The following is a 23,205-nucleotide window of genomic DNA, read 5'->3' as shown; positions in this document are numbered from 1 at the left end:
CTCCTTTCCTCTGTCCTCAAGGTACGCAGCAAGTGGCGGCCGTGTCCTCTGTCTCCCCGGCAACCCCCTTCCAGAGCGTCCCCCCCACGGTCTCCCAGACGCCCGTCATCGCCGCCACCCCTGTGCCAACCATCACTGCAAACGTCACGTCGGTCCCTGTCCCCCCGGCTGCCGCCCCGCCTCCTCCCGCGACACCCATCATCCCCGTGGTCCCTCCCACGCCGCCCGTCGTCAAGGTGAGCTCCCCCGGGGGGATCCTGGACCGGGCAGGTGTGGGGTGGGCAGGCGGGCGCTCCGCCGCTTTCCCCCGGGCACCGACCGCTTGTCGGGCGTTTGGCACCCGTGACTTCGGACGGGTCCCCTCCCCGCGTGCCCGGGAGGTGGGCTGCGGTCCCCGACGCTGAGGAGCCCGAGGCTCAGAGCTGCAGGTCACACGGCTGGTGAGGGCGGCTGCGCTTGGACCCCAGCTTCTCTGGCCTTTGCAGCACGTGGGCCGAGGCGGGCGGTGCAGAGAGGAGGGGTCCCGGCCCTCGCCCGCGCGCCCGCGCGCCCGCGCGCTCGGGTTTCCGTCGGTTGGCGTGGGGAGGGCGGTGGCGGCCTCCACCTGCTCCGCGATGCTCCCTGCGAACGCCGGGCCGTGAGGGCGGCCACTGACGTGTCTCATCTTCTCCGATTTGACCCTCACAGCGAGCGACCCTGTGGGGCAGGCAGTGTTTCCCCCATCTTACAGATGAGGAAGCAGGCGCTCAGAGGGGTTAAGTGGCTCCCAAGGTAAAAAGCCGCCCCCGCCGCTTGGCCCTGCCCGTGGCCGCCACCGCCTGTCCTCGGGCGGCGCCCGGCCCGGCCGCCTCACTCAGCGCCCGCTGTCTTGGAGCATGCCCTCTGCCGTGGCCCGATGAGCCCCCGGGCCCCGCGGCACGTGCTTGGCCTCCGTGGGCGCCCGTGAAGTGTGTGTGGGTGCCTGGCTCGTGCCCGCCAGCCTGGGGGCGGCGGCTTGGCTGGGGCGGCGACCCACCGTGGCGGCGCCCGGGCCGCAGGCCCCCGTGAGGCTGGTGGCCCCCTGCTCCCCGCGCGCGCGGCGCCCGGGGGCTGCTCCGCCCCCCCAGGCTGGTCTCGGGGTCGCACCGAGCCCTGCCCCCCCCCCCGGGTGCTAGACCCGCTCTCAGGCCCCGGACACACCCGCCAAGGGCCTGTGGGTCGTTTTGGTGTCTCCTCCCCGGGCGGGCAGGCGCCCTCTGACGCCCGCGGCCCTCAGGGTCACATCCGGCCCTGCCCAGGCACTTCGCCCCTGGAGGCCTCGGTCCGCGGACGCGTGCTGCTGCTTGTGTTTCCGGCTGGGCTGCCGCCCCCGCCCCGCCGCCCGCATGCTCCCCCCGGCCCGCGGCTGCCCCTGCCCTCGGAGCGCCCGCTTTGAAGCCCGCATCTGGGGTGCTCCCTCTGGCCTGTGACCGGCGGGGTCCTCTCGTCTCTGCTGTCCCCGAGCCCCACGTGCTGACGGTCCCGGCCACGGTGCCGCCTCGGTCGTGCTCGTCCCTGAGCCGTGGCGCACGCGCGGGAGGGGCCTGCGGGCGGGCTGTGATGCAGCGGCCGCCGCTCCGGGTGGCGAGGGCCCACCGTGACCGCGGGGTCTGGGGGCTCGGGAGGGGCTCAGGGGCGGCCCGGGGATAGGTTCCGAGTCCAGCCTCACCGCCACCAGCTGTGTGACCTCGGGCCGGCGACGCGGCCCCTCTGAGCCTCGGCATCCCGCGCGGCGCGGGGCCCCGGGAGGGTGGCCGCGGCCGTGCATGTTGTGGCTTCGCTCGGGGGCCCGGCAGACGGTCAGCACTCGGGCCGCGCCGCCGGGACGCTCCTGGTCCTGGGCCCCGGGGCTCACTGTTGTTTTGCCGTCGCAGAAGAAGGGCGTGAAGCGGAAAGCAGACACCACCACGCCCACGACGTCCGCCATCACCGCCAGCCGCAGCGCGTCGCCCCCGCCGCTGTCGGACCCCAAGCAGGCCAAGGTGGTGGCGCGGCGGGAGAGCGGGGGCCGCCCCATCAAGCCGCCCAAGAAGGACCTGGAGGACGGCGAGGTGCCCCAGCACGCGGGCAAGAAGGGCAGGCTCTCGGAGCACCTGCGGCACTGCGACAGCATCCTCAAGGAGATGCTGTCCAAGAAGCACGCGGCCTACGCCTGGCCCTTCTACAAGCCGGTGGACGCCGAGGCCCTGGAGCTGCACGACTACCACGACATCATCAAGCACCCGATGGACCTGAGCACCGTGAAGGTACGTGCGTGGCCCGGCGGCCCCTAGCAGCTGCCCGGCCGCCCGATGTCCCCGGGGCTGTCATAGTGCTGGTGTCTTGTGCCGGCTCGGGGCAGGCCTGGGGCATCGCCCGGCTCCCTTGGCCTGCCCAACAGCAGCAAACAGGGCCTCCAGGCTGGCCCAGGGCCCCAGCTTGGCTCTGGCAGGGTCAGGTCGGGGAGGAAGGCGTTCTCTGCCCTGTGCTCTCTGAACCTGCAGCTTCCTTGTCCCCTTGAACCGGTTTCGTCATCTCGTTTGTTTGCATCCCGGTGTGTTTGCAGGTCTCTGTAACGTCAGGCGAGGAGGCCCTTTCCCGTGGTCCAGCCCCTCCCTGGACAGAAGTGGCTGCTGGGGGAGGGGTGGCAGAGCCGAGACCAGGAGTCCCGGCCTCCTGCTTCCTGCGCCAGGGTCTTCCTGCGCTGAGGGCGTCCCCCTCGGCTTTTGTGGGTTTTCCTCCAGGTCAGGCCGGTTGTGTACAAGCAGAGAAGAGTGGGCTTGGGCCAGGCAGAGGTGGAGAAAGTTCCCCAGCGGGTAGCAGCAGTCCCGAGGGCAGGAGACCTGGGGCTGGGATTAGCTGCTAAGGGGTCTTCCCGGAGTGCACACGGGAGGGGTTCCTGAGACCCTGTTGAGCTTGCGCCCTGACACAGCTGCCCTGTCTCAGCCTGGACCAGTCTCTGATGGTCTGAGGAATGTCCCTGGCAGTTGGGTGTGTGTGGCCTGGAAAGGTGCCCCCAGAAAGGCGAGAGGTGGTTTCTTTGCGCTAATGGGGTCTGGGCCCTGAGCTGCTGGTTCCCAGTTATTCTGCCTCGTGTCCCCGGAATGATGCCCTGGGGCAGACTCTCCTGATGGAAGTCTTCCTCCCCAACAGGGGCAGGACAGACCTCGCCATCCAGGGCAGTGGTTCCTCGGGAGCCGGCTGAGTCGGGCGGGCCTGGCTGGGCTGGGTGACCAGGCAGCTTCCTCACCCTCTCTGGTCCTCTTCCTAATTGCAAGGGCAGGGCGCTGGCTATCTTGGACACGCTCAGTGCTACAGTGGCCCTGCCTCTACCCGGGGGCCCAGGAATGTCAGCTACTTTTCTTTGATTGATTTTTTTTTTTAAATCTGAGTAAGATATGAACAGAGGATCAAAAATCCAAGCAGAGCAGAGGCAGGTGGAGAGAAGACCTAACCTCTGGTGTCATCGCCACCCTTTCCAGAGATGTTTCCACCTAATAGTCTGGTTGCATCTTTCCAGATTAGCTCCTGGCTCGGGCTGGCTCTTTCCAAGCAGGTTTTGACAGTGGGGCAGTGGTACTCGAGCTCCCAGATGCACCAGGAAAGTGGCCAGCTGTCACATTAGGGCTGGAGTCTGAGAATCTTGCAGAAGTTGAGAGGGTCCTGGGTGCCCATTTGTCCTTCCTGGCTGAGCTACCCCAGAGTGGGGAGGCTGTGCCAAGGGCTGGAGCCAGGCAGCCCCAGTGCTGTTGGAAGCTCTCAAGGGGGCAGAGGAGGGTGATGTGTCCTAGGCTTAGAGAGGCTGCAGGTCCTGGAGTCTGGCCACCACCAACCCCTCCATCGATGCCAGGACTTTGTTAGCCTGGGTGCTGGGGAGGTAGGTGGTTGGGCTCCAGCCCACAACGTCCTGCCGCAGCGGAGCAGGGCCCCCCGGATGAACGGACACCTCATAGCCCCAACATGAGGTGCCTGACTGACGAGCTCTATGTGAACGCATCCAGGCACGGGGAGCTCACTCCCTCCAGAGCAGTTGCCCGTCTGCGCCGATCTTAGCTGCCACCTCATGGCATCCCTGGCGGGCTGCACGTCTGTCTCCCACCTGCAGTGCCAGGCGTCCTGTGTTCCCAGTGGGGCGGCGGGGCCATCTGGTGCATCCGTGAAGCAGGCTGGCTGACAGCACCTGGATCCTCGGGGTGGGGAAGAAAATTAAATGTCTCATTCTGAGAATTGAGTAGTCCCCTAAACTGGTAGAGAACGACTTTTCACATCGAGTTGGGATCGTTGGTTGCGGCAGCCGGGACTTTCGTGAGCACCTTGTCCTTTCTCCCTGGGCGTCTGCCTCTCTGTGGGGCCCCAGACCCTCCCCTCCAAGCCCCCGGGCCCCCCTTCACCCGCTCCCTGGGCTCCCAGACGAGGCCTCGGGCCGGCGGTGGACGTGGCGGGGGCCCGAGGCGCAGCGGTGCCCTCACACCCCGTGGCTTGTGTGTTACAGAAGAAGATGGACAGCCGTGAGTACCCGGACGCACAGGGCTTTGCCGCCGACATCCGGCTGATGTTCTCCAACTGTTACAAATACAACCCCCCAGACCACGAGGTGGTGGCCATGGCCCGGAAGCTGCAGGTAACCCCAGGCACTCTGCCGGGGAGGGGCCTCCGGGGCACAGGTGGGATCAGCAGCTCGGGGCAGGCACCCAGGAGGGACATGGGCGTCCGGGAGGGCGTCCAGCAGGGAAGGCGTGGGGTCGGGGGGGGGGGGGCCGCGGGGCCGCCCGGCCCCGGGCCTGCTCTCCAGGGACGTGGTGGCCCAGAGGCCAGTTTCTGCCTTCCAGGAGCTGCAGGCTCAGGTGGGCGGCAGCAAGCAGGTGGGCGCCGGCAGGTGTTGTAGCCAGGGTGGAGACGGAGAGAAGGCCGACGCCTGCTCCCTGCACCTTGCTGTGTGCGGGCACCCTTTTGTCAGGAGCCTGCCGGGGAGGCCCGTGGGGGTCGTATCGGGGGACGGCTCTTTGTGGGGCCCGCAGGGAGCGCCGTCGGGCCTTCAGGGGCGGGACTTTGCGTACGTGCCCCCAGATCTCACACACAGGCCGTGGGGGTGTGTGTGTGTACGCGCCCACGTGTGTGATCGTCTGTCAGAGTCTGGGGGCTGCCACGGGTTTCTGTGCGGGCCAGCACACGGCGTCTCTCCTTCTCCTTGCGGTCACCTGGCCTGTTGCTTTTGTAAATAACAGCACCCGTGTTTTACATGTGACGCGATTGGAAGGTTTTCTTTTTGGAGGAGTGGTGCTGTGGATGTACATCCTCTCCTAGTAGCTCTTCTTCCCACGGGACCCAGAGTGGTGTTCTGTAAGACGTTCCCAGTCCCTTGCTCAGAACCCTTTTGAAAACCCTGTATGATAACTCAGGAACATCCTTGATCACCCAGGCCCCGGATGGGGCACAGGGGAGCCTCCTTCCAGGCTTCTGGGTCCTGCTGATCTGCCTTACCTTCCCTGCGGGCTGTTCCCTCTGTGCACCGGCTCCTGCCGGGGGATGTGGCTGTGCAGTGCTGGTGGTCCCAGCACACCCAGAGGAAGCCATCCGGACCCCCGGTTTCATACCAAGATCAGGAAGCCAAAAGGCTTGGCGAAGCCCCGTGCTGTCGTGGCTCTGTGGCACTCCGAAGTCTTCCGAGTTGCTCTGTGAGGAAGCCAGGCAGCGCTGGCCGCAGACGGGCCCGAGGGCAGTGGCTCTGATTCTCTTCCAGCAAAAGGTGGTCTCCGCAGGGTGGCCACAGAGGCTGGAAATCTTACTACTGATGAGTATTTAGTAATTGCACTATTGATTGTGTAAGTCACGCTGTGGGGTGAGAGCCCGACACTGCAGCAGCCTGATGTAGACACCCCCCCGGGGGGGTCATTTGCCCAGAGCGGGCCAGGTCGTGGACTACGTAGCAGTGCACCTCTGAGATGTCTTTACCCCAGGAGGAGATTCTGGGGGACCAGGACCCAGAGCAGGCTCTTCCGGGAGCCAGATGCCTGATCAGTGCGGCCGCATCTTCCGTATGAAAACCAGGTGCCTGTGGCTTTCTGTATATGAGCTAGGCAGAAAGAAGTCTCCCTTCATGGCCACGCATCCTGTCAGAAATGAACCTGGGCCACCAGGGGAGTGGACCTTTGCTGAGCACACTCCCCAGGCTGTGTAGGAGCTGGCGGTTTTGGTAGGACGACTTTGGCCTTTTGAGTCCACGTTTGGACCCAACTCAGCATGAGATGTGATGCTACAGTAACATCACGGGGAAAGAAATGGGAAGCCTCCCAGATCTCACGGCTGGGGAGCCCCAGGAAGGGAAGGCCCTCTCACTGGCAGTAGGTGGAGCCTTGGGCCTGGATGCTTTAAGAAGTTGCTGCAGGAGGCGGGCGTGTCTAACAGTGGAGCTTGTGTACCAGCTCCTAAAAGGCTGTGTCTTTGGCCGTTGACCCTGCGTCCCCTGGCCCTGGACCCATGCTCAGCGCCTGGGAGGGAGGGACAGAGAGCAAGCGGGGGGCGGCCCAGCGCCCTGGACAGGCTGGGCTCAGTCTCCCCGACTCCCCGGGGGCTGCCCACGGGCGTCCGGGACCCAGGCGGCCCCTGCTCTCCCGCAGGACGTGTTTGAGATGCGGTTCGCCAAGATGCCGGATGAGCCGGCGGAGGCGCCTGCGCTGCCCGCGCCCGCGGCCCCCGTGGTCAGCAAGGGCACGGAGAGCAGCCGCAGCAGCGAGGAGAGCTCCTCGGACTCGGGCAGCTCGGACTCGGAGGAGGAGCGGGCCACGCGGCTGGCGGAGCTGCAGGAGCAGGTGAGTGGCCGGGCCGGGAACCGCAGGGGTGAGACCGTGGGGCGGGACCAGGGCCCAGTTCTGGCCGGTCCTTGACCCCAGGTTTGTCCTGGTCACCCCCACTGCCCCTCAGCCACAGCCGTCCTTCACAGCGGTGTTGCTGGGAGGGGACCCAGGGAACGTGTCAGCTCCGAGGGCCCCCTTGGCAGTGCCTGCAGGCCCGGGGTCCTGTGGGCCTGACTGTTGGGGTGTCCCTGGAGGCCTGGAACCTCTTCCTGCTCCAGAAAGGTCTGGGAGACACCGGCAGAAGCTGCAGCCGTGCGGCCCAAGGAGCCTGTGCAGTGGGGTGGGCGCGGGCTCGTGGCTCCTGCTGGGATGAGGTCGTCCTACTTCAGCCTCTGACCCCCTGTGGCCATCTCCACCCTTTCACGCTCCTCATGTGCAAAATGGGACCAAGAGGCGCTTGATTCCTGGGGGCCTGCGGCGGGGAGGAGGCAGTGGAGTAGCAGTGACCCTGCTGGCACCCCAGTGGCGCAGGGCGTCTGAGCTGAGCCTCGTTAGGGATGACGGTGCAGGGAGGACAGCCCTGAGGTGCAGCTGTCGGTCCAGGACGTGGCTGCCGTGTGCAAGCGTGGTGCCGTCTTGGCCCGTCCACCTGCTAGAGGTCGGGGACAGCGCCTCCTCACCTGTTCGGTGCGGCTCCGGGTGGCCCTGGGGCCCCTTTTGGGGCGGCTGAGGTGAGAAGCGTGTGGAGCACGTAGCACACTGGCAGCTACACGTCGGCCCAGATGAGAGTCCGCTGCCCGCACTGGACTGTTTTAACCCTGTGGCCCTGCTGTGTGACGGCCAGCGGCTGCCCGCGAGTGGCCGTGGGAAGTCTCCTCTGGGCAGGCATTTGAACCTCTTCCTAGAGGGTCTTCCTCATCTGGAAATAAAGAAACTCGTAGGAAAGTCAGGAGCCTCCACTTACCGAGCCCTGCGGGTGCCAACTGCCTTGCAAGGCACAGCGGCTCGCCCGCCGTCACAGGGGTTGGCAAGGGCCAGACGGGCTCTGCCAGTCTCTGGAACCTGTCTGGCTCCCTGGCTCCCCACCCCCGCACGGTGGCAGCAGCTCCCAGGCACCCCAGCCGCCCACCCCCACCCGCAGCCCCCCGGGGAGCCCCGCTCAGCTGCCTGTCTCTTCCAGCTGAAGGCCGTGCACGAGCAGCTGGCCGCCCTGTCTCAGGCCCCAGTGAACAAGCCAAAGAGGAAGAAGGAGAAGAAGGAGAAGAAGAAGAAAGACAAGGACAAGGACAAGGAGAGGCACAAGACCAAGTCCGAGGAGGAAAAGAAGGCCAAGGTGGCCCCGCCCACCAAGCAGGCCCAGCAGAAAAAGGCTCCCGCCAAGAAGGCCAACAGTACAACCGCGGCCGGCAGGTGGGCTCTGGCGCCATGTGTCCTGGGCACTCGCGTGGCAGGAGGATGCTGGATCCGAGGCTCCGTCCTGGTGAACTGGACGCTGGGCTGTTACGGGGAGATGCGGTGGGGTGGGGGGGGGGTGGCTCTCTTCTTGCCCACCTTGTGGGGAGGCTGTGGGGACCAAACGAGATCTCCACCTGGAAGGCATGGCCTCTGGAGGGCGCTGCTTGGCTCCGTGTGGGGCTGGCCTCAGTCACAGGCATTGGAGAACTCAGCATCTAGGGGCTTTGGGGATATTTTCCTGATCTGGGCCCAGGAGCTTTCTTTGGGAGCGTTGGTGCCGTGTCTTGGTCTCTGGGCACCCGGTTGCCGGCTTGCCTAGTAGGTGGAGGGGCGGGTGGTTGAGGCGCGCCTTGGCACAGAGCTCCCCAGTCCCCACAATCTTTACTTAGCTCCCGCTGGGGCCAGGCGCTACCCCCAAGGGATGCCTGCCACAGACGAGCATGGAGACAAGGATGGTGGGGAAGGCACGCAGCGCCGGGGTGCCTCTCCTGGCAGGGAAGAAGGCAGGCTTCCCAGAAGAGGGGGTGACAGCTGTGCAGAGGGTCAGGATGGGGTTCCAAGAATCAGGAACAGCAGGTACAAAGCCGTGGAGGCCAGTAGAACGTGTTCCCCCTGGGAATTAGGACACGGTGGGCGCCGCTGAAGAACGGAGCAGGTTGGGAAGAGGGGAGGGTTGAGGCTGCTGAGGTTGGCCGGCTCTCTTGAGGCTTTTGCAGTTTATTCTCTGAGCAAATGAAGCGAGTGTGGAGAATGGAATAGTGGGAGGAAGGATGCCCTTGGCGTCACTGTGGTTACGCAGGTGGGAGAGGCCGGTGTGGCCGCAGGGTGGCGGTGTGTTGCTTTGAGAATGGTTTGTGAGGCAGAATGGACAGGCCTTGGTCCCTGGAAGTAGAAGGAGGGGCTTGCGGAGCCAGGGGACTTGGGCTTTGGAAGCTGGGCGGGCAGTGGTGCCATCCGGAAGGGCAGTGAGAGTGGTCGGGGTCTCTCCTCCCTCCCTCCCTTTTGCAGGGGGAGGCAGAGATCAGGTTCCCTATTCTAGCTCTGTCTCTGGCTTTGGTGTCAGTACAGTGCTGGCCTCAAAAGTGAGTTGGGAAGTGTTCCTTTCTCTTCTGTTTTCTGGGGTAGGTTTATAGAATTGGTATTAATCCTTAAGTGTGTAATAGAATTCACCAGTGAAACCATCTGGGCCCAGAGTTTCACTGTTGAAAAGTTTTTCACCATGAATTCCGTCCTTTTAATAGATACAGGAAGTCAGGTTATCATTTTATTTTTGAGTCAGGTTTAGGGGTTTGTGCCTTTCACATCCTGGGTAGGAGGGTCTGTAGTGATGTATCCTTTCATTCCTGATGTTGATAATTCATATCTTTTTCTTGGTGAATCTGGAGAAATTGATCCATTTTATTGGTTGTTCAAAGAACCAGCATTTGATCTCATTGGTTTTTCTCTGTTTTCTTTCTCTTTCGTCTCTGGTCTTATTTTTACTGTTTCTTTTTGCTTGATTTGGACTTAATTTGCTTTTCCTTCTCTATCTTTAAAATAGAAGTTTAGATTATTGATTTCAGACCTTCTTTTTTTTTATTTTATTTTATTTTTTTATAACTTTTTTTTAATTAACTTATTTATTTTATTTATTTATTGGCTGTGTTGGGTCTTCATTGCTGCACATGGGCTTTCTCTAGTTGCTGAGAGCGGGGGCTACTCTTCATTGTGGTGCGCAGGCTCCTCGTTTGTAGTGGCTTCTGTTGTTGTGGAGCACGGGCTCTAGGCATGTGGGCTTCAATAGTTGCAGCACACGGGCTCAATAGTTGTGGCTCATGGGCTCTAGAGCACAGGCTCAGTAGTTGTGGCGCATGGGCTTAGTTGCTCCGTGGCATGTGGAATCCTCCCAGAGCAGGGCTCGAACCCGTGTCCCCTGCATTGGCAGGCGGATTCTTAACCACTGCGCCATCTAGGAAGTCCAAGATCTTCCTTTCTAATATAAGCATTTAATGCTGTAAATCTGCATCTATACACTACTTTGGCTGTATGTTCCCCACAAATTTGATATGTTGTGATTTCATTTAAATTCAAAATATTTTTTAATTCTCTTCAGGCTTCCTATTTGACCATGGGTTATTTAGAAGTGTGTAGCTTAATTTACAGATATTTAGAGATTGTTTCCAGATATTTTTCAGTTATTGATTTCTGGGGTCAGAGAACATACTTTGTATGTCTTCAACACGTTTAAGTTTGTTTTAGATTTATTTTATGGTCCAGAATATGGTCTATATTGGTGAACATTCCACGTATACTTGAAAACAGTGTGTACTCTCCTGCTGTTGGGTGAAGTGTTGTGTAAATGTCTGTTAGAAAATAAAAAAAAAATTCTTTAAAAAAGTACAAATGAACTTATTTTCAAAAACAGAAACAGGCTCACAGACTTAGGGAAGGAACTTATGGTTGGTGGGGGATGGGTGGGGGGCGGGATAGACTGGGAGTTTGGGATTGACATGTACACATTGCTGTATTTAAAATAGATAACCAACAAGCACTTACAGTATAGCACAGGGAACTCTGCTCAATAGCCTGTAAATATTGAGATGAGAATTTGAAAGAGTAGATACACGTATACGTTAAAACAAAAAACACAAAAAACCTTAAAACCCCAAACAGACAAAAATAGTCAATTAAGTTACTTTGGTTGGTAATGGTGTTGGGATCTACTCTGTTCTTGCTGATTGTTCTGTTAATTACCAAGAGAGACTCGTTGAATTCTCCACGTAAAATTGCAGATTTTCCCATTTCCCTTCAGCTCTATCAGTTTTTGTTTATATATTTTGAAACTTGATTTTAGATTCACACACGTGTAGGACTGTGATGTCTTCTTGGTCAGTTGACTCTTTTATCATCACGCAGTGTTCCTCTTTCTCCTGATAGCTTTCCTTTCTCTGAATTCTACTTTGTCTGAAATTGTTATAGCTACTGTGGTTTTCCTTTGATTAGTGTTTACATGGGATAGCCCCCCCCGCCCCTTTTTACTTTTAACCTACCTCTGTCGTTATATTCAAAGGGGGGAGGTGGGGTAGGCAACAAATAAATTGGGTCTTGGTTCTTATCCAATCGGACCATCCTTTCTTTTAATTGGTGTGTTTAGACCGTTTATGTTTAATGTAATTATTGACACACTTGGATTTCCACCTACCATTCTGTTACTTTCTGTCTGTCCCTTCTGTTTATTCCTCCATCCCCTTCTCTGCCTTCTTTTGGGTTATTTGAATATAGAGACGCGTTTGACCTGTTGTGCTTGAGGTGCCTGTGGGGCATTGAGGGGGGATGGCCGCCATGGTTGTCTCCTGGCCAAGGCCTCCCTGAGCCAGTAGCAGCCTCTGCTCTGACCTCTGGAGGTGTGTGTGCATCTCCAGGCAGTAGCCCGGCTTCTCTCTCCGGGGCACCGCTTTGGGCTGCTCCTTGATAAGAGGGCCCGGTTCTGCAGAGGACAAGGGCCAGTGGGCAAGGGGGTCAGGGTCTGAGGGGAGCTTGGGGTTGCAGGGCAGGGGTTGGGTGGGGGAGGGTCTCCAGGGATGGGGACGGGGACTCCGTGACGTGATGCGCCTTGCCTCCTGCCTCAGACAGCCGAAGAAGGGTGGCAAGCAGGCGTCGGCCTCCTACGACTCGGAAGAGGAGGAGGAGGGACTGCCCATGAGCTACGACGAGAAGCGCCAGCTCAGCCTGGACATCAACCGGCTGCCGGGCGAGAAGCTGGGCCGCGTGGTGCACATCATCCAGTCGCGGGAGCCCTCGCTCAGGGACTCCAACCCCGACGAGATAGAGATTGACTTTGAGACTCTGAAACCCACCACGTTGCGGGAACTAGAGAGATACGTCAAGTCTTGTTTACAGAAAAAGCAAAGGAAGCCGTTCTGTAAGTCGCCGGGGCAGAGCGCGTGGCTACCGCCCCGCCTCTCCTGTCCCGCCCCCCCGTCACTCCTTCCTCCCAGAGCAGAAAGCCAGGCAGCCCCGGGAGTGGGAGTGGGAGTGGGAGTAGGAGAGGGTCACAGGCTGCCGGGCTCCTCGCCCCTCTTCTGCCTTGTGCCCTGAGAAGGCAAGGACACAGCTGCTGTCTGCTCAGCTGGGGGTCAGGTACTTAGCTGAGACTGGCTGCAGCCCCGCCCCAGCCAGAGCCCTTCTTCGGCTCCCGGGCAGGTGGGCAGCACGTGTGTGCCTCATCCTTCACCAGAGCAGACAGGACCCCTGTGTCGGGCCCCAGCCCCATTCGTTCAAATGCTGGCTGAGGCCCTCACCACAAGCCGCCTTGAGGCTCTGGGGCCTGGGCTGCGGGTGACCTGTCGACGATTCCCTGCCTGGCAGGCCAGTTCCCTTTGCCTGGGGTTGAGGTCCAGAGGCCTCCCGGGATGGACGATTGCACAGGCTCAGGCTCACCCTGGAAGCTGATGACTTCACTGGACAGGAATGGGTCACTGCTGGTCTGGTGGCCGCTGGGGAGTGAGAGGAAGGGCAGGCCCCAGGCAGCCCCATGGTGGTAGGAGGACAGGGCAGCCACCAGCCCTGAGGAACCCCAGGTGCCCATGATCCTGTGTGTGGCCCCCCTTGGGCCGCCTGGTCCTCACGTGCTCTGAGGGGGCAGCCGCCTTCTCCTGGATGCAGCATCACGTGACCCCCTGCAGTCATGGCACGGCTGACCCTCGGTAAGTCTCCTGTGGACTGAGAGGTGCTGGTGCAGGCGTGCAGGTGGTGGACTGGGCTCCCGGGCAGAGTCTGGCCCTCACGGAGGCCAAGGGAAACCCTCAGCCACGGTGAAGGAAACCCATGAGTCAGAGGGTCAGGGCCTCAAGTGGCGGCCCTGCCCTTCACCCGGGGTGTCGCCGTCTGCAGGCCTGTCTGCAGTGGTGGGGGTCTGTCCCAGCTCAGGAGTTCTGTGATAGTTACAGAGCTTTGCGTGTGGCGGGAGCTTGGCATCAGCCCCGTGGGGGCCGTGCCACCGGAGGCGGCCCCTGGGGCCGCCCGTCCTGCCCCACCTGCGGCCTCAGCTCCCGTGCTCTCCCACAGCCACAAGCGGGAAGAAGCAGGCGGCCAAGTCGAAGGAGGAGTTGGCTCAGGAAAAGAAGAAGGAGCTCGAGAGGCGGCTGCAGGATGTCAGCGGGCAGCTCAGCAACAGCAAGAAGCCCGCCAAGAGAGGTACCCACGGCCCCTGTGCCCCTCTGTCCCGGGGAGGGAGGCAGGAGGGCGTGGGCGGCTGACCCGGGTTTGCGCCTGTGGCTCCACCGCATAGCGAGCTGTGTTTCCCTAGAGGAGGCTGTTGACCCCCCGAAACCCCGATTTCCTTATCTGCAAACTGGGACCAGAGCCCCGGCCCTGCAGGGAGGCTGAGCAGATGGCTGGCGTGTGTGAAAGCCCCACTTTGCAGAGCCTCTGGGAGGGGGCTCTTTGGAAGGGCCTACTGTGGTCTTGGGGGCTGGACCCCATGCCTTGGGAGGGACTGGCGTCCCACCCCGCAGCTTCTGTGGGTCCTGGCCCCCAGCAGGGAGCTCTCTGGCCACCCCCAGACGGTAGCACTGGTTCCCAGCAAGTCAACCAATGTCACGGGTGGAGGGAGGGCCCGACGTCCAGCCCCAGGCCCTGTGCTTTGTGGACTCTGGGGTCTTATTGTGGGTGAGCAGGTGATGCGATTCCTTGCCTCCTTTCTCCCGAGCCTGTAAGAAAGGGCCCCAGGGACTTTGGGGCGCAGGCACGGTGGTCAGCTGCTAGGTCCAGTCTTGGTCACAAAGCAGCTGGGTGCCACAGTGGGCCTCGGAGCTCTGCCTGCTCCCAGGGACGGCTGGGAGGGTCCCCTTGGACCACCCCTGGGGAGAGCAGGGTGGCTGCACTGTTACTGCCCAGTGCCACGTGACTGTGGATGTCTTTATATGGCCAGCCACTTCCCATCAGTCTCTCTTAGTAGATCGCGTTCACTTTTTCCCAGTCTCTAAGCGTATGTAGATCTGTTGACCTCTGAGCTGTTTCTGGTCATACTTCTGACACCAAATGTGTGAGTTTTTCTCACACCAGCTCTCCAGGCTCCAACGCCAGCTGGGTGTCCTGCAGTTCAGTTGAGGTCTGACGCTCTCTACTTGGAGTTGGTGCAGACCCTACTGGTTGAGGGCTCAGCCCTTCCTTTAGACACCAGGTGCATGTCCCAAGCCTCCTGTACCTTTGACTGATGGGCTGTAAATTGGGGATTCCCGCAACCCTCTCTTTAGGTTTGAAAACTGGCTAGGACGGCTCCCAGAAGGAACTCAGGAATTAGGAGTTAAACCCACTGCCCTTTGTTACGGAGGATACAACGTGGGGACAGCCAGGGGTGGGGGACGAGGGGCACAGGGCAGGGTGCGGGGCCCGGCGCCTCCACGCCTCTCCAGCCACCACCCTTCCAGCACCTGGAAGCCCTCAGTCTCCAGGTCCCACCCCTCCTCAGATGTCGGGGGGGGGGGGGGGGGGGGGGGAGCTGACCATCCCACCCCCTGGTCACACGGTCCTCCTGGTGACCAGCCCTGTGCCCGGCTCTCTGGGGCCTGGCCTGGGTCGCTCATTAGCGTAACCTCAGGTGTGATGAAAGGGGCTCCTTATGAGTCATTCCAGGAGATTTAGGAACTCCGTGCCAGGAACAGGGTACAGGCACCAGGTGTGTTTCTTACAGCATCACAACCTCGTTAATGTGCTGGTTCCTTTCAGCAGCATGTGTTACGGGTTGGGCAGGATCGGGGTGGGTCGGGGCATGAGATGGGGTGGGGGGGGGTTCCGGAAAAGCTCATGCGGAGGGAGGGGCTGCCGGGGGGGAGGGGGGGGCGTGGGCGGCGCCTCTCACCCACGCATCTCCCCCAGAGAAGTCGGGCTCCGCGCCCTCGGGAGGGCCCTCCCGGCTCAGCAGCAGCTCATCCTCCGAGTCCGGGAGCAGCAGCTCCAGCGGGTCGAGCTCCGACAGCAGCGACTCGGAGTGAAGCCAGGACTCCACCAGGACGGGCCGGGACGGGACCGGCGGCCACGCCGCGCCGCAGCTCTGCAGTCCCCCCCTCTGTGGTTAATATACTCCTTTGGTTCCATGGTGTGCAGGTTCTCTCTTTGATTCAGTGTTACGGTCTCTTCCAGTTTGGGCTTTACTAGGTCAAAGATCCTTTTGTGTGTGTCCACTAGACTTTATGAGAAGCTGTGAATCTGCATAAAGTCTTTCCTTCGTAGCTGAATTCAGTCCCTTGGCGATGACAGCTTCAAACGCTAACCTGATAACCGTAGAAAACATGTGAGGTGTGAGCGGAAGGTTCTTGCAAAATCCCTTTTCTCATGCCCCACCTGGCCTGTAGCTCCAGCGAGAGTTTCTCCAAAGGAGATGTCTCGGCAGTGGTGCCGTATGTGAAGGCTGTTAGCGTTGCGGACAGGCGTGGGTCCTTGTCGTCGGGGGCCTGGGCTCTGACCTTCACGTCCAAGGGGTCACCTCTTTCTGCAGGGGCTGAGGACAGCCGTGCCTGCCCCCACCCGTGAGGGCCCGGGCTGGGCCCCGGCGGGGAGGGGTCATCGTCACTGCAGGCAGCGCTCCTGCGGGTGGGGGACCGTCGGGGGTGGGCGCGGAAGGGAGCCTGATCTCTGTGACGTCCGGGGTTCCCGGGAGGGAACACGGCGCCTACGTGTGCGGCGCGAAGGTTCCCAAACACTGAAACTTTTACCTCAACTTCAAAAAAAAAAAAAGAAGAAAAGATGAAAAAAAAAACAAGGAGACTTTTTTTGTAAGGTTCAGCAATTTTCTACGAAAGGCCAGCCCCACGTGTGTCCCCAGCCCAGCCGCTGCCACGCACTCCGGACCCATCGTCCCAGTTTCATGTATATATGAATACTTTATTTATTAACATCATTGGTCATTTTTTTAAAAAAAAAAAAAAAAAAGGAAAGAAAAACAAAACTGCAAAAGAAACGCATTTTTCAAAAACAAGCAGAGACGCAGGCCTTTTCATTGGTTTGAAGGGGAGCCCAGACCCTGCTGGCCGGCGGGCCTCTCGCCTCCAGGTGCTACGCCTCCCGACCCCGGGCCGGCGCTCAATCACGTCAGTGCTCACTCTGTCTCGGGGCTGCTGGGGTTTTTGTTCTTGTTCTTTTTCGTGTGTGTGTGAAATTTGGAGACTTACAGGTGTAGACAACTTCCAGCTGCAGCACATTCTAATTTTTTATTTCGTTTGTTTTAGTTCTTTTGTATTCATTTCTGGTCTCTCTTAGGACTGTTTTAAAAGACTTCAATTTAGGGAACCCCAGTTATATAATATAAACTTTGTAATCTGAGAGAAAAAAATGTATAGTAAATCTAAGTCTTGATTTTTAACTTTCTATTGTAAAAAAAAAGTAATAATAATAATATACAGAGTTTAACAGACGGTTATGTTTTGGTTTTGTTTTCTCCAGAGGCTGCCACACGGCCTCTGAGTGCGGGGATGGCCCCACCCACACGGGCTGCCTGGCTCTGAGCGTTGTGGCTTTGGCCAGGAATGCAAGGGCCACCCGACGGGGCACCCCCCAACCCCCACCTCCAGGGGAGGGGCGCGGCCCCCGCCACCCCACTCAGTCTTCCAGCAGTGGCCTGGCTGGGCTCCCCTGGCCTGTTCTCTCTCCAGGGTGGAAAAGCCTTTGGCCCCAGGAAGGTTCCCTCCCCTCCAGACTGCCCGGGGCTCCCTGCTCACACATTTTCCAGCTAGCACAGAACTGACCGAAACAGGGCCTCCTCCCAGACGTCCCCGTGAGACTTCACCGGGGCGGGTGCTGGGGGTGGAGCCGTGGGTGGCCCGGCCTCTCGTCTGGTGGCGAGCGCTCTCTGCCAGCACCTCTGGGTGGATCAGGGACTGGTCGCTGGTATCCTAACAGGTGGTGGTTTCTAAAAATCCTAAAATCGATTGGATTCCACCAGCCCTCACGGCTAAGGAGAGCTCTGATGAGGCGACAGATGGTGCATTACCATTTTTCTGACTGCTGGTGAGTCTGACCTTTGGGTGAGTTTTGAGCCAGTCTGTTCAACTTTTCATTAAGTTTTGTTTGTAATACGAATGTAAGTGGATTTTAAACTTGCCATTTTTTAAAGCTGCCCTGTTTTTCAAAGATGTTTTCTAAACAGATCTTTAACGGAGTAAATAGCCTATGACTTTAAGGAATTACAACACGACGGAAGGTCGTGAAGCAGGCTCTCACGGGCAGTAGACGGCAGGCACACGACTGGGTAACAGGCAGACCCCGGCCGGGGGGCCCGGAGGTGCCGGGGGCTCCCGTGGGGCAACCCCCCAGCCGCGAGTGGGGAGCCTCCGCTGTGCCAGCCACTCAGCCAGGGACCGCGGGCCCTAGAGCTGAGCACGGCGGGCACGCTCCCTTACCCGCTGGTTCTGTGCTGCGAGAGGAGGCTCAGCCGCCTGTGCTCCTTTCCTCGGAAAGACCCGCTGGCTTTGATGCCGCCGGAGGGCTCAGTCGGTGCTGAGCAGTGCAGTTCACCGGTCGCTTAAGGCTTTCTGTCCAGACTTCAAAGCTGGTTTCAGAGTTTCCGGGGACTCCCCCCCTCCCCCGAGGTCAGCCTGTGGGAGTTCGCCGTTTCCACTTCTCTGTGCCGGGGGAGCCGAGCTGTTCTCCAGCTGAGAACCCGAGGGCAGCCTGTCGAGGGTGAGGAGCTGTGTTCAGTGGGTTGGCCTCGCGCACGGCACGGAAACGGCTTTGAAACAGCCCTGGTGACCCCAGGGGCTGAGGGGGCAGCCTCGCTGTTATCTTGATTCCAGAGACCCTTGCCTACTCCTCTGGCTTACAAACTGTTAAGATACGTTTTTCTTTTTTGTTTATTTTTCTGTTTTTGTTCTTTTGCAACATTCACATCTTACACAGTTTGCGGGGGGGGGGGGGGGAGAAAACCGCCCACGGGAAAGTATCCGTTCCATCCGGTGTGGCCTCTTCCCTCATACTGCATAACACTTCCAGGAAGCTTTTCTTTTTTATATTTAAAATGTTACTTTTTCTGTATGATGTGCATGCAAGTTTACCGTAACTTTTCTTAAACTTTTTAGTGCCGTTTCTAGTATATTCCTGTAAATGTCAGTTACTGAAAATGAGTCCAATGTAAGTAGTTTTAGCTTGTTTATTGCAATGCTGGCCTCAACACAACAGAATAAAAATGGTAGAAAGTACTCTTTGATGTTTCTGGTAATCATGGACCCTTCTCCTGGGGCATTTGTTTTGTTTTCATAATAAAAGAAAAAAAAAGAGGTGCCTTTTCCTGTGCTTTCTGGGCTCCCAGCCCCCCTTGCTGGTGTGTGATGGGGGTGGGGGAACTCTCATTCTGACGTCCTGTAGCCCCAGCAGGAACACCCGGAGCATCCAAAAGGGTCTTAAAGAGCTCAGGGGCTCTGATCCTCAGCCCGCGGGGAGCCCTGGGGTTTAGAGAGCATCACCTGTTGCCTTTTCAGGTCAGCGGCTCTGCAGACGGGCCACCTCCTTCGCTGACCCGCACGTTCTGTCGCCTCGGTCCCCACTCGGTCACCATCCTCTGCCCCCGCTGCGCCCTCAGTCTGCACTTTGGTGCCTTCCAGGACCAGAGGCATCAAACACTCATCCAGCTGGCCCAACGGATGTTTCCAGGAAACCACACTGAGCTGGTGTACACGCTGAGGTTTCCTCCGCACGGCCCGGGGCCCGGCACACGGCAAGGCAGCAGCGAAGAATGAAGGAGGTGTCGAGATGAACGCGAGTTCTGACGCCGTTTTCAGAATAGTCACGGCTGTTGGAGCCAAGCCTTGCAGTGCCGTCCCGGGAGAAGGCTGCCCACATCCAGTCCCGAGGCCACCCTCCCCTGTATTCTCTCCCCACCCCGTCACCCAGACCGAGCTCCCCGAGGACGGGGACTGGGCCACATCCATCGCGGCGTCCATGCCCCCAGCTGGGAAGGCGGGTCACCCAGGCTTCCCCGGGGCAGACAGGGCCTCCCCACTCGCTAAGCAGCTTAGTGCCAGCTGTGCGCGAGCGGCCCAGGGCATGTCGGTCACCTGCATGCGCTGACCAGCGCAGACGGTGGGCATGGCCAGTGCTTGCTCTCCCGGCCACCGCCTCTGTTTCTAGGTCAGTCTGAGGGGCAGTGAGCGTGCGGCACAGGGGCATCCCAGCCAAGTCACAAGTTTGCTTATTTTCTAAACTGAACTTGAGTCGGAGGACTACACAGACGCTGGCAAGGCCTGTCTGCTGGGGAATTCCAGTGTCAGGGTGCCTGGACCGGTGAGCCTTTACTGCAGAGGCCTGACTGTAGGTGAGGCCTCCCCCTTCATCTCCAGGACTGGCCTCTGGCTGGACGGGACCTTCAGGGAATGCAGTGTGACCCCGCAGTTCCCTTCTGGGCGCAGTTCACTAACCAGCTTGCACACCTGCACAAGGAACCACGCACCGTGATGCTCAGGACTGGCTGTGTGCACGGACGGCGGGAGGTCTCTGCCCACCAGTGGGCTCCCAGGAGCGCTGCCAGCCCGCCATTCAAAGTGGGATGTGATCACCCACCGCAGAAGCAGGTGTGTGGTGCGGGACGCCGCCTCTAGAACCCACAGTACATGCGTGTGCAGAGCTGCGCTCGGCCGCAGCCTCTGGGGAGGGCACTTCGTGCACGTCTGCAGTGGGGTTTTCAGCAATCGTTAGACGTTACTGTTGTAAAAAACCCTCAAGGCCAAGTTAGGATATTATGAACAAATGGATCGAAGTGAGTGAGGAAGGAGGGGGTCTCCTGAAGGAGGTTTATTTAGAAAAGGAAACTCCGCTTTGACAAAAGACACTTCCACATTTGCTTCGCCACACAAACTTTAATTAAGCAGACAGCAAATTCTTTTAAAATGACTCAAGACTGCCCACACAGGTGGGCCAGGGCTGCCTGTGTGTGGTAACGGCCAACATGCATCAAATGCTGCAGGTGGCTGGGAGCTGCAGCCTCAGAGCAGAGGCTGCACTGCTGTCGGCTGAGAACCTGCCTGGTTCAGCTCTGTGATTAAATCTGAAATCACTGTGAGCAGCTCATGTGTAGCTTGATAATTTGGGGTTTCTTTCATGGTTTTTGGATGGCTTTGCCCACAAACCTCCAGCATCAGGAAGCTGGTGTAGAAGCCATCGCGGAGCATCACACGCAAAGATCGTTTTGGTAACTAGACTCAGGATTCAAGTGCCACAAAGTTCCTGCTGAAATGCTGCTGCTGACCACCTAGGATACATCCATCTTGGTCCTGCAAATGGATTTTCGACCCTACCCGATGCCAATTCTATCACCTTTTTCTAGATCTCACCCGTTCTTTACCAGGCAGAAGCGAAAACTAAAGACAACCTGCAAGAACGTGAAAAGGCTGTCTGTAACCGGGGTGCCCCTCTCACTAGATTTATTTGGAAGCATAACCACAGTGGCATCTAGCCTGGCCTGGGCTGTGCCTACAGCACCTACAAGATCAGAACGGAGTCCAGGAGCCAAGTCCACCGCCACCCTGACTGCGAATGGGCCAGGGCACCGTCTCTGGGATTTGGGGGTTCTACTGCAGCTCAGCCTTCATATTCACTGTTCAGAGTCTCCCAGTGAGGACTAGGGACCAGCAAGGTGGCTTGGTGCCTGGGCTCGTTTTCACCCCAGAATTACATAATGGAGCAAAACTTGGACTGCCCTGTGTCCTGGGAGACGCCCAGCTTGTTTCTGTCCCGGACGAGGATGGCCTCGTTTCCATACTGTGAGTACCACATGCTACGGCTCCTGCTCAGGTACGTCCCGGGCGGCACAGACGCCAGCTTCTGCTGCTGCTGTTGCCAGATGAGCAGGGAGGTGTCCCTGTATCGGAGCCGGGCATGGCCTTCAGACAGGGCTTTCTCTGCCAGGGGGACGCGGCGGCTCATCACTGGCTGGAACCTCCCCTCTCCTGGGCTCGCGGCCTCTGAGCCTGTGCTCCTGGACAGCTGCCCCCCGCTTTTTATGAATCACACGAATGCACCGGTTTTTCAGCTGTTAGGTTTGGAGGAGTCCTTCTTTGCACTTAGGGGTACAAATGAGACATCCAGGCCATCTGCAGGCGACACCCGTGTGGAGCTTCTCTGCAAGGAAACCTGAGAGGCGCCTCGGAGCATTCTGAAAAGACACCTAAGAACCACACGGGAGTCAGCAAGGTCCGTGGCGCCCTGGCCGCAGCGCTTCCCGTGTGCACTGTGTTAGGTGTGCAGTTGACAGGGAGGAGGCACCCACGTGGGGTCGGGGGCGGGACGTGTCAGGTGTCCACTGCGATTCTGACACCGCGACTTGCACCACTTAATCCCAAAAGGTGTATCCGGTGTCCCGAATGAAAGGACATGGTGCAACCAGGCAGGATCCGTGCTGGGGTCGCTTTCAGCCCCGCAGAGCCGTTCTGATCCTGCCAGGGATTTGGAAGCGGCGTTTGTTCGGCGCTCGCTTAACGGCCAGTCTTCAGCTCCTCCTCAAGGTGATCCTGCAAAGAGAGGAACATGCCGTCAGGGGCTGGGGAGGCCAGGGCCCCCGCGGCAACGGCAGGGCTTACGGCCCAGACGCCTCCCTGACTCGGGAGCCCAGCCAGGCCACCGACCAGCACGCCGCGCCATTTCAGCCGCTCTCCGGGGACGCAGGGAGAGACCTGTGCCTCATCCTGCGGCCTTTACTCACGTGGGGGGCGACCCCGGGCAACCCACTGGCTAGAGCGCTAGTGTCCACGTCTGCGACCTGCGTCCTGAGCGCCCGCGGGGGCAGCGCCGTGAGCCGCCGTGCTGGGGGCGCTGGCACTCCCCCGGCCACCAGCGCCTTCCCCGGCTCCAAGCATCCGGGGGGTCCCTGGGCCGGAACGGAAGATGACGTCAGACGAAAGCCGACCGGGGGCGCATCCCCGGCCCGCCGCGCTCGCCGAGTCCTTCCCGCGCCCCTCGCCGGCCCCGCCCGGGGCGCCCCCACCGCGCGTCCGCATCGCCTCCCCCCGCCTCCGGGGCGCCCCCTCGCCGCCCGCTGACCCGCGCCCTGCAGCCGTCGCCGCCCCGGCCACCCGCGCGGAGGCGCCTGCACGACTCGCGGGCCGCGGGGCCGGGCGCCTCGGGCGGGGCGGGGCCGGTTGGCGGCGGGGCCGCGTCTCCATGGCAGCGCCGCAGGCATGCCGAGCCGAGCGCCGAGGCCGGGCAGGCGGGCGCCAAGAGCCGGAGCCATCGATGGCTCCGCAGGGCGGGGCGGGGACGGGGGGCGGGGCGGGGCGGGGGCGGGGTCTCCCGCGCGCGGGGCGGGGCAGCTGCGGGGGCCGCGCGGGCGGTCCTGGTCCTCCCGCCGCTCTCGTTGGTCGCCGCATCTCCTCGACGGATCGTACCTTCGTGTGGCTGCCTGCGTGCTTCTGCCGCTCCCGTTGCCATGTTGGCATCCTCGCCCCTGATCACAATCCCGCGTTGCCCCCGGGCGTACCCTCTCAAAGCCAGGTCTCCCGCTAACCCATGTCACCCAGCCGGGCCAGGTCCCCATTCTGCCGTGACAAGTAGGTCTGTTAACTGCCGCACCGCACCTCCACCTCGTTTTGCGAGGCGACTCTCGTTTGGTATCCGTCCCTTTCCTTACTGAACTTTCATTTTTACGGTTTCGCCCAACGCTGATTAAGGAAGTCGACATTCCAGACATTCCTAGAGCACTGAACCCACCCCTGTAAAATGCACATTCTTTACAAGGACACAGAACATCTACAAAAACTGACCACATGCCAGACCCTAAATCAGTTTCAATACGTTTCGAAGCATTCAAATCCTCCATAAATAGGGTCACAGGAAATATAGTCTATAAAACAACAAGAAAAAGATAACTAGAAGAAAACCTATATATTTTATTACTTTAAAATATATTCTCAAGCCCACCCACAGATTCAAAAAAATTCGAAATTTCTCATGGGTCGAAGAGAAATTCACAATACAAATTTTAAGCTATTTTAATCGA

At 59.7% G+C, this 23,205-nt stretch overlaps 2 protein-coding genes across 6 annotated transcripts in view; one reads left to right on the top strand and one right to left on the bottom strand.

The window, feature by feature from the left end:
* Window positions 1–18,130, top strand: part of BRD3 (bromodomain containing 3) — a 34,829-nt gene extending 16,699 nt beyond the window's left edge. For 3 of the 5 annotated variants that reach the window (XM_057722245.1, XM_057722246.1, XM_057722247.1), the window contains exons 5-12: window positions 22–236; window positions 1,893–2,264; window positions 4,490–4,618; window positions 6,615–6,806; window positions 7,972–8,201; window positions 11,855–12,147; window positions 13,293–13,421; window positions 15,105–18,130. In XM_057722245.1, coding sequence (XP_057578228.1) covers window positions 22–236; window positions 1,893–2,264; window positions 4,490–4,618; window positions 6,615–6,806; window positions 7,972–8,201; window positions 11,855–12,147; window positions 13,293–13,421; window positions 15,105–15,220 — 1,676 coding nt within the window. In that variant the 3' untranslated portion in view covers window positions 15,221–18,130. The remainder of the gene's footprint in view (window positions 1–21; window positions 237–1,892; window positions 2,265–4,489; window positions 4,619–6,614; window positions 6,807–7,971; window positions 8,202–11,854; window positions 12,148–13,292; window positions 13,422–15,104) is intronic. The other 2 variants (XR_009051380.1, XM_057722248.1) reach the window with 2 other exon arrangements.
* Window positions 18,131–20,062: 1,932 nt separating this feature from the next.
* BRD3OS (BRD3 opposite strand) lies at window positions 20,063–22,371 on the bottom strand. Its single transcript, XM_057722250.1, has 3 exons — window positions 22,251–22,371; window positions 21,913–22,077; window positions 20,063–21,721 (listed from the first exon to the last, which is right to left on the bottom strand). Exon 3 carries the CDS (start codon window positions 21,135–21,137, stop codon window positions 20,883–20,885), a length of 255 nt encoding a protein of 84 aa, XP_057578233.1. The 5' UTR covers window positions 21,138–21,721; window positions 21,913–22,077; window positions 22,251–22,371; the 3' UTR covers window positions 20,063–20,882.
* Between the last annotated feature and the right edge of the window lie 834 nt (window positions 22,372–23,205).

Source organism: Hippopotamus amphibius, chromosome 2 (assembly GCF_030028045.1).
Source record: "Hippopotamus amphibius kiboko isolate mHipAmp2 chromosome 2, mHipAmp2.hap2, whole genome shotgun sequence".
NCBI lineage: Eukaryota > Metazoa > Chordata > Mammalia > Artiodactyla > Hippopotamidae > Hippopotamus > Hippopotamus amphibius.
The sequence above is the reverse complement of the archived record's forward strand: the minus strand, read 5'-3'. Positions and strand labels throughout refer to the sequence as shown.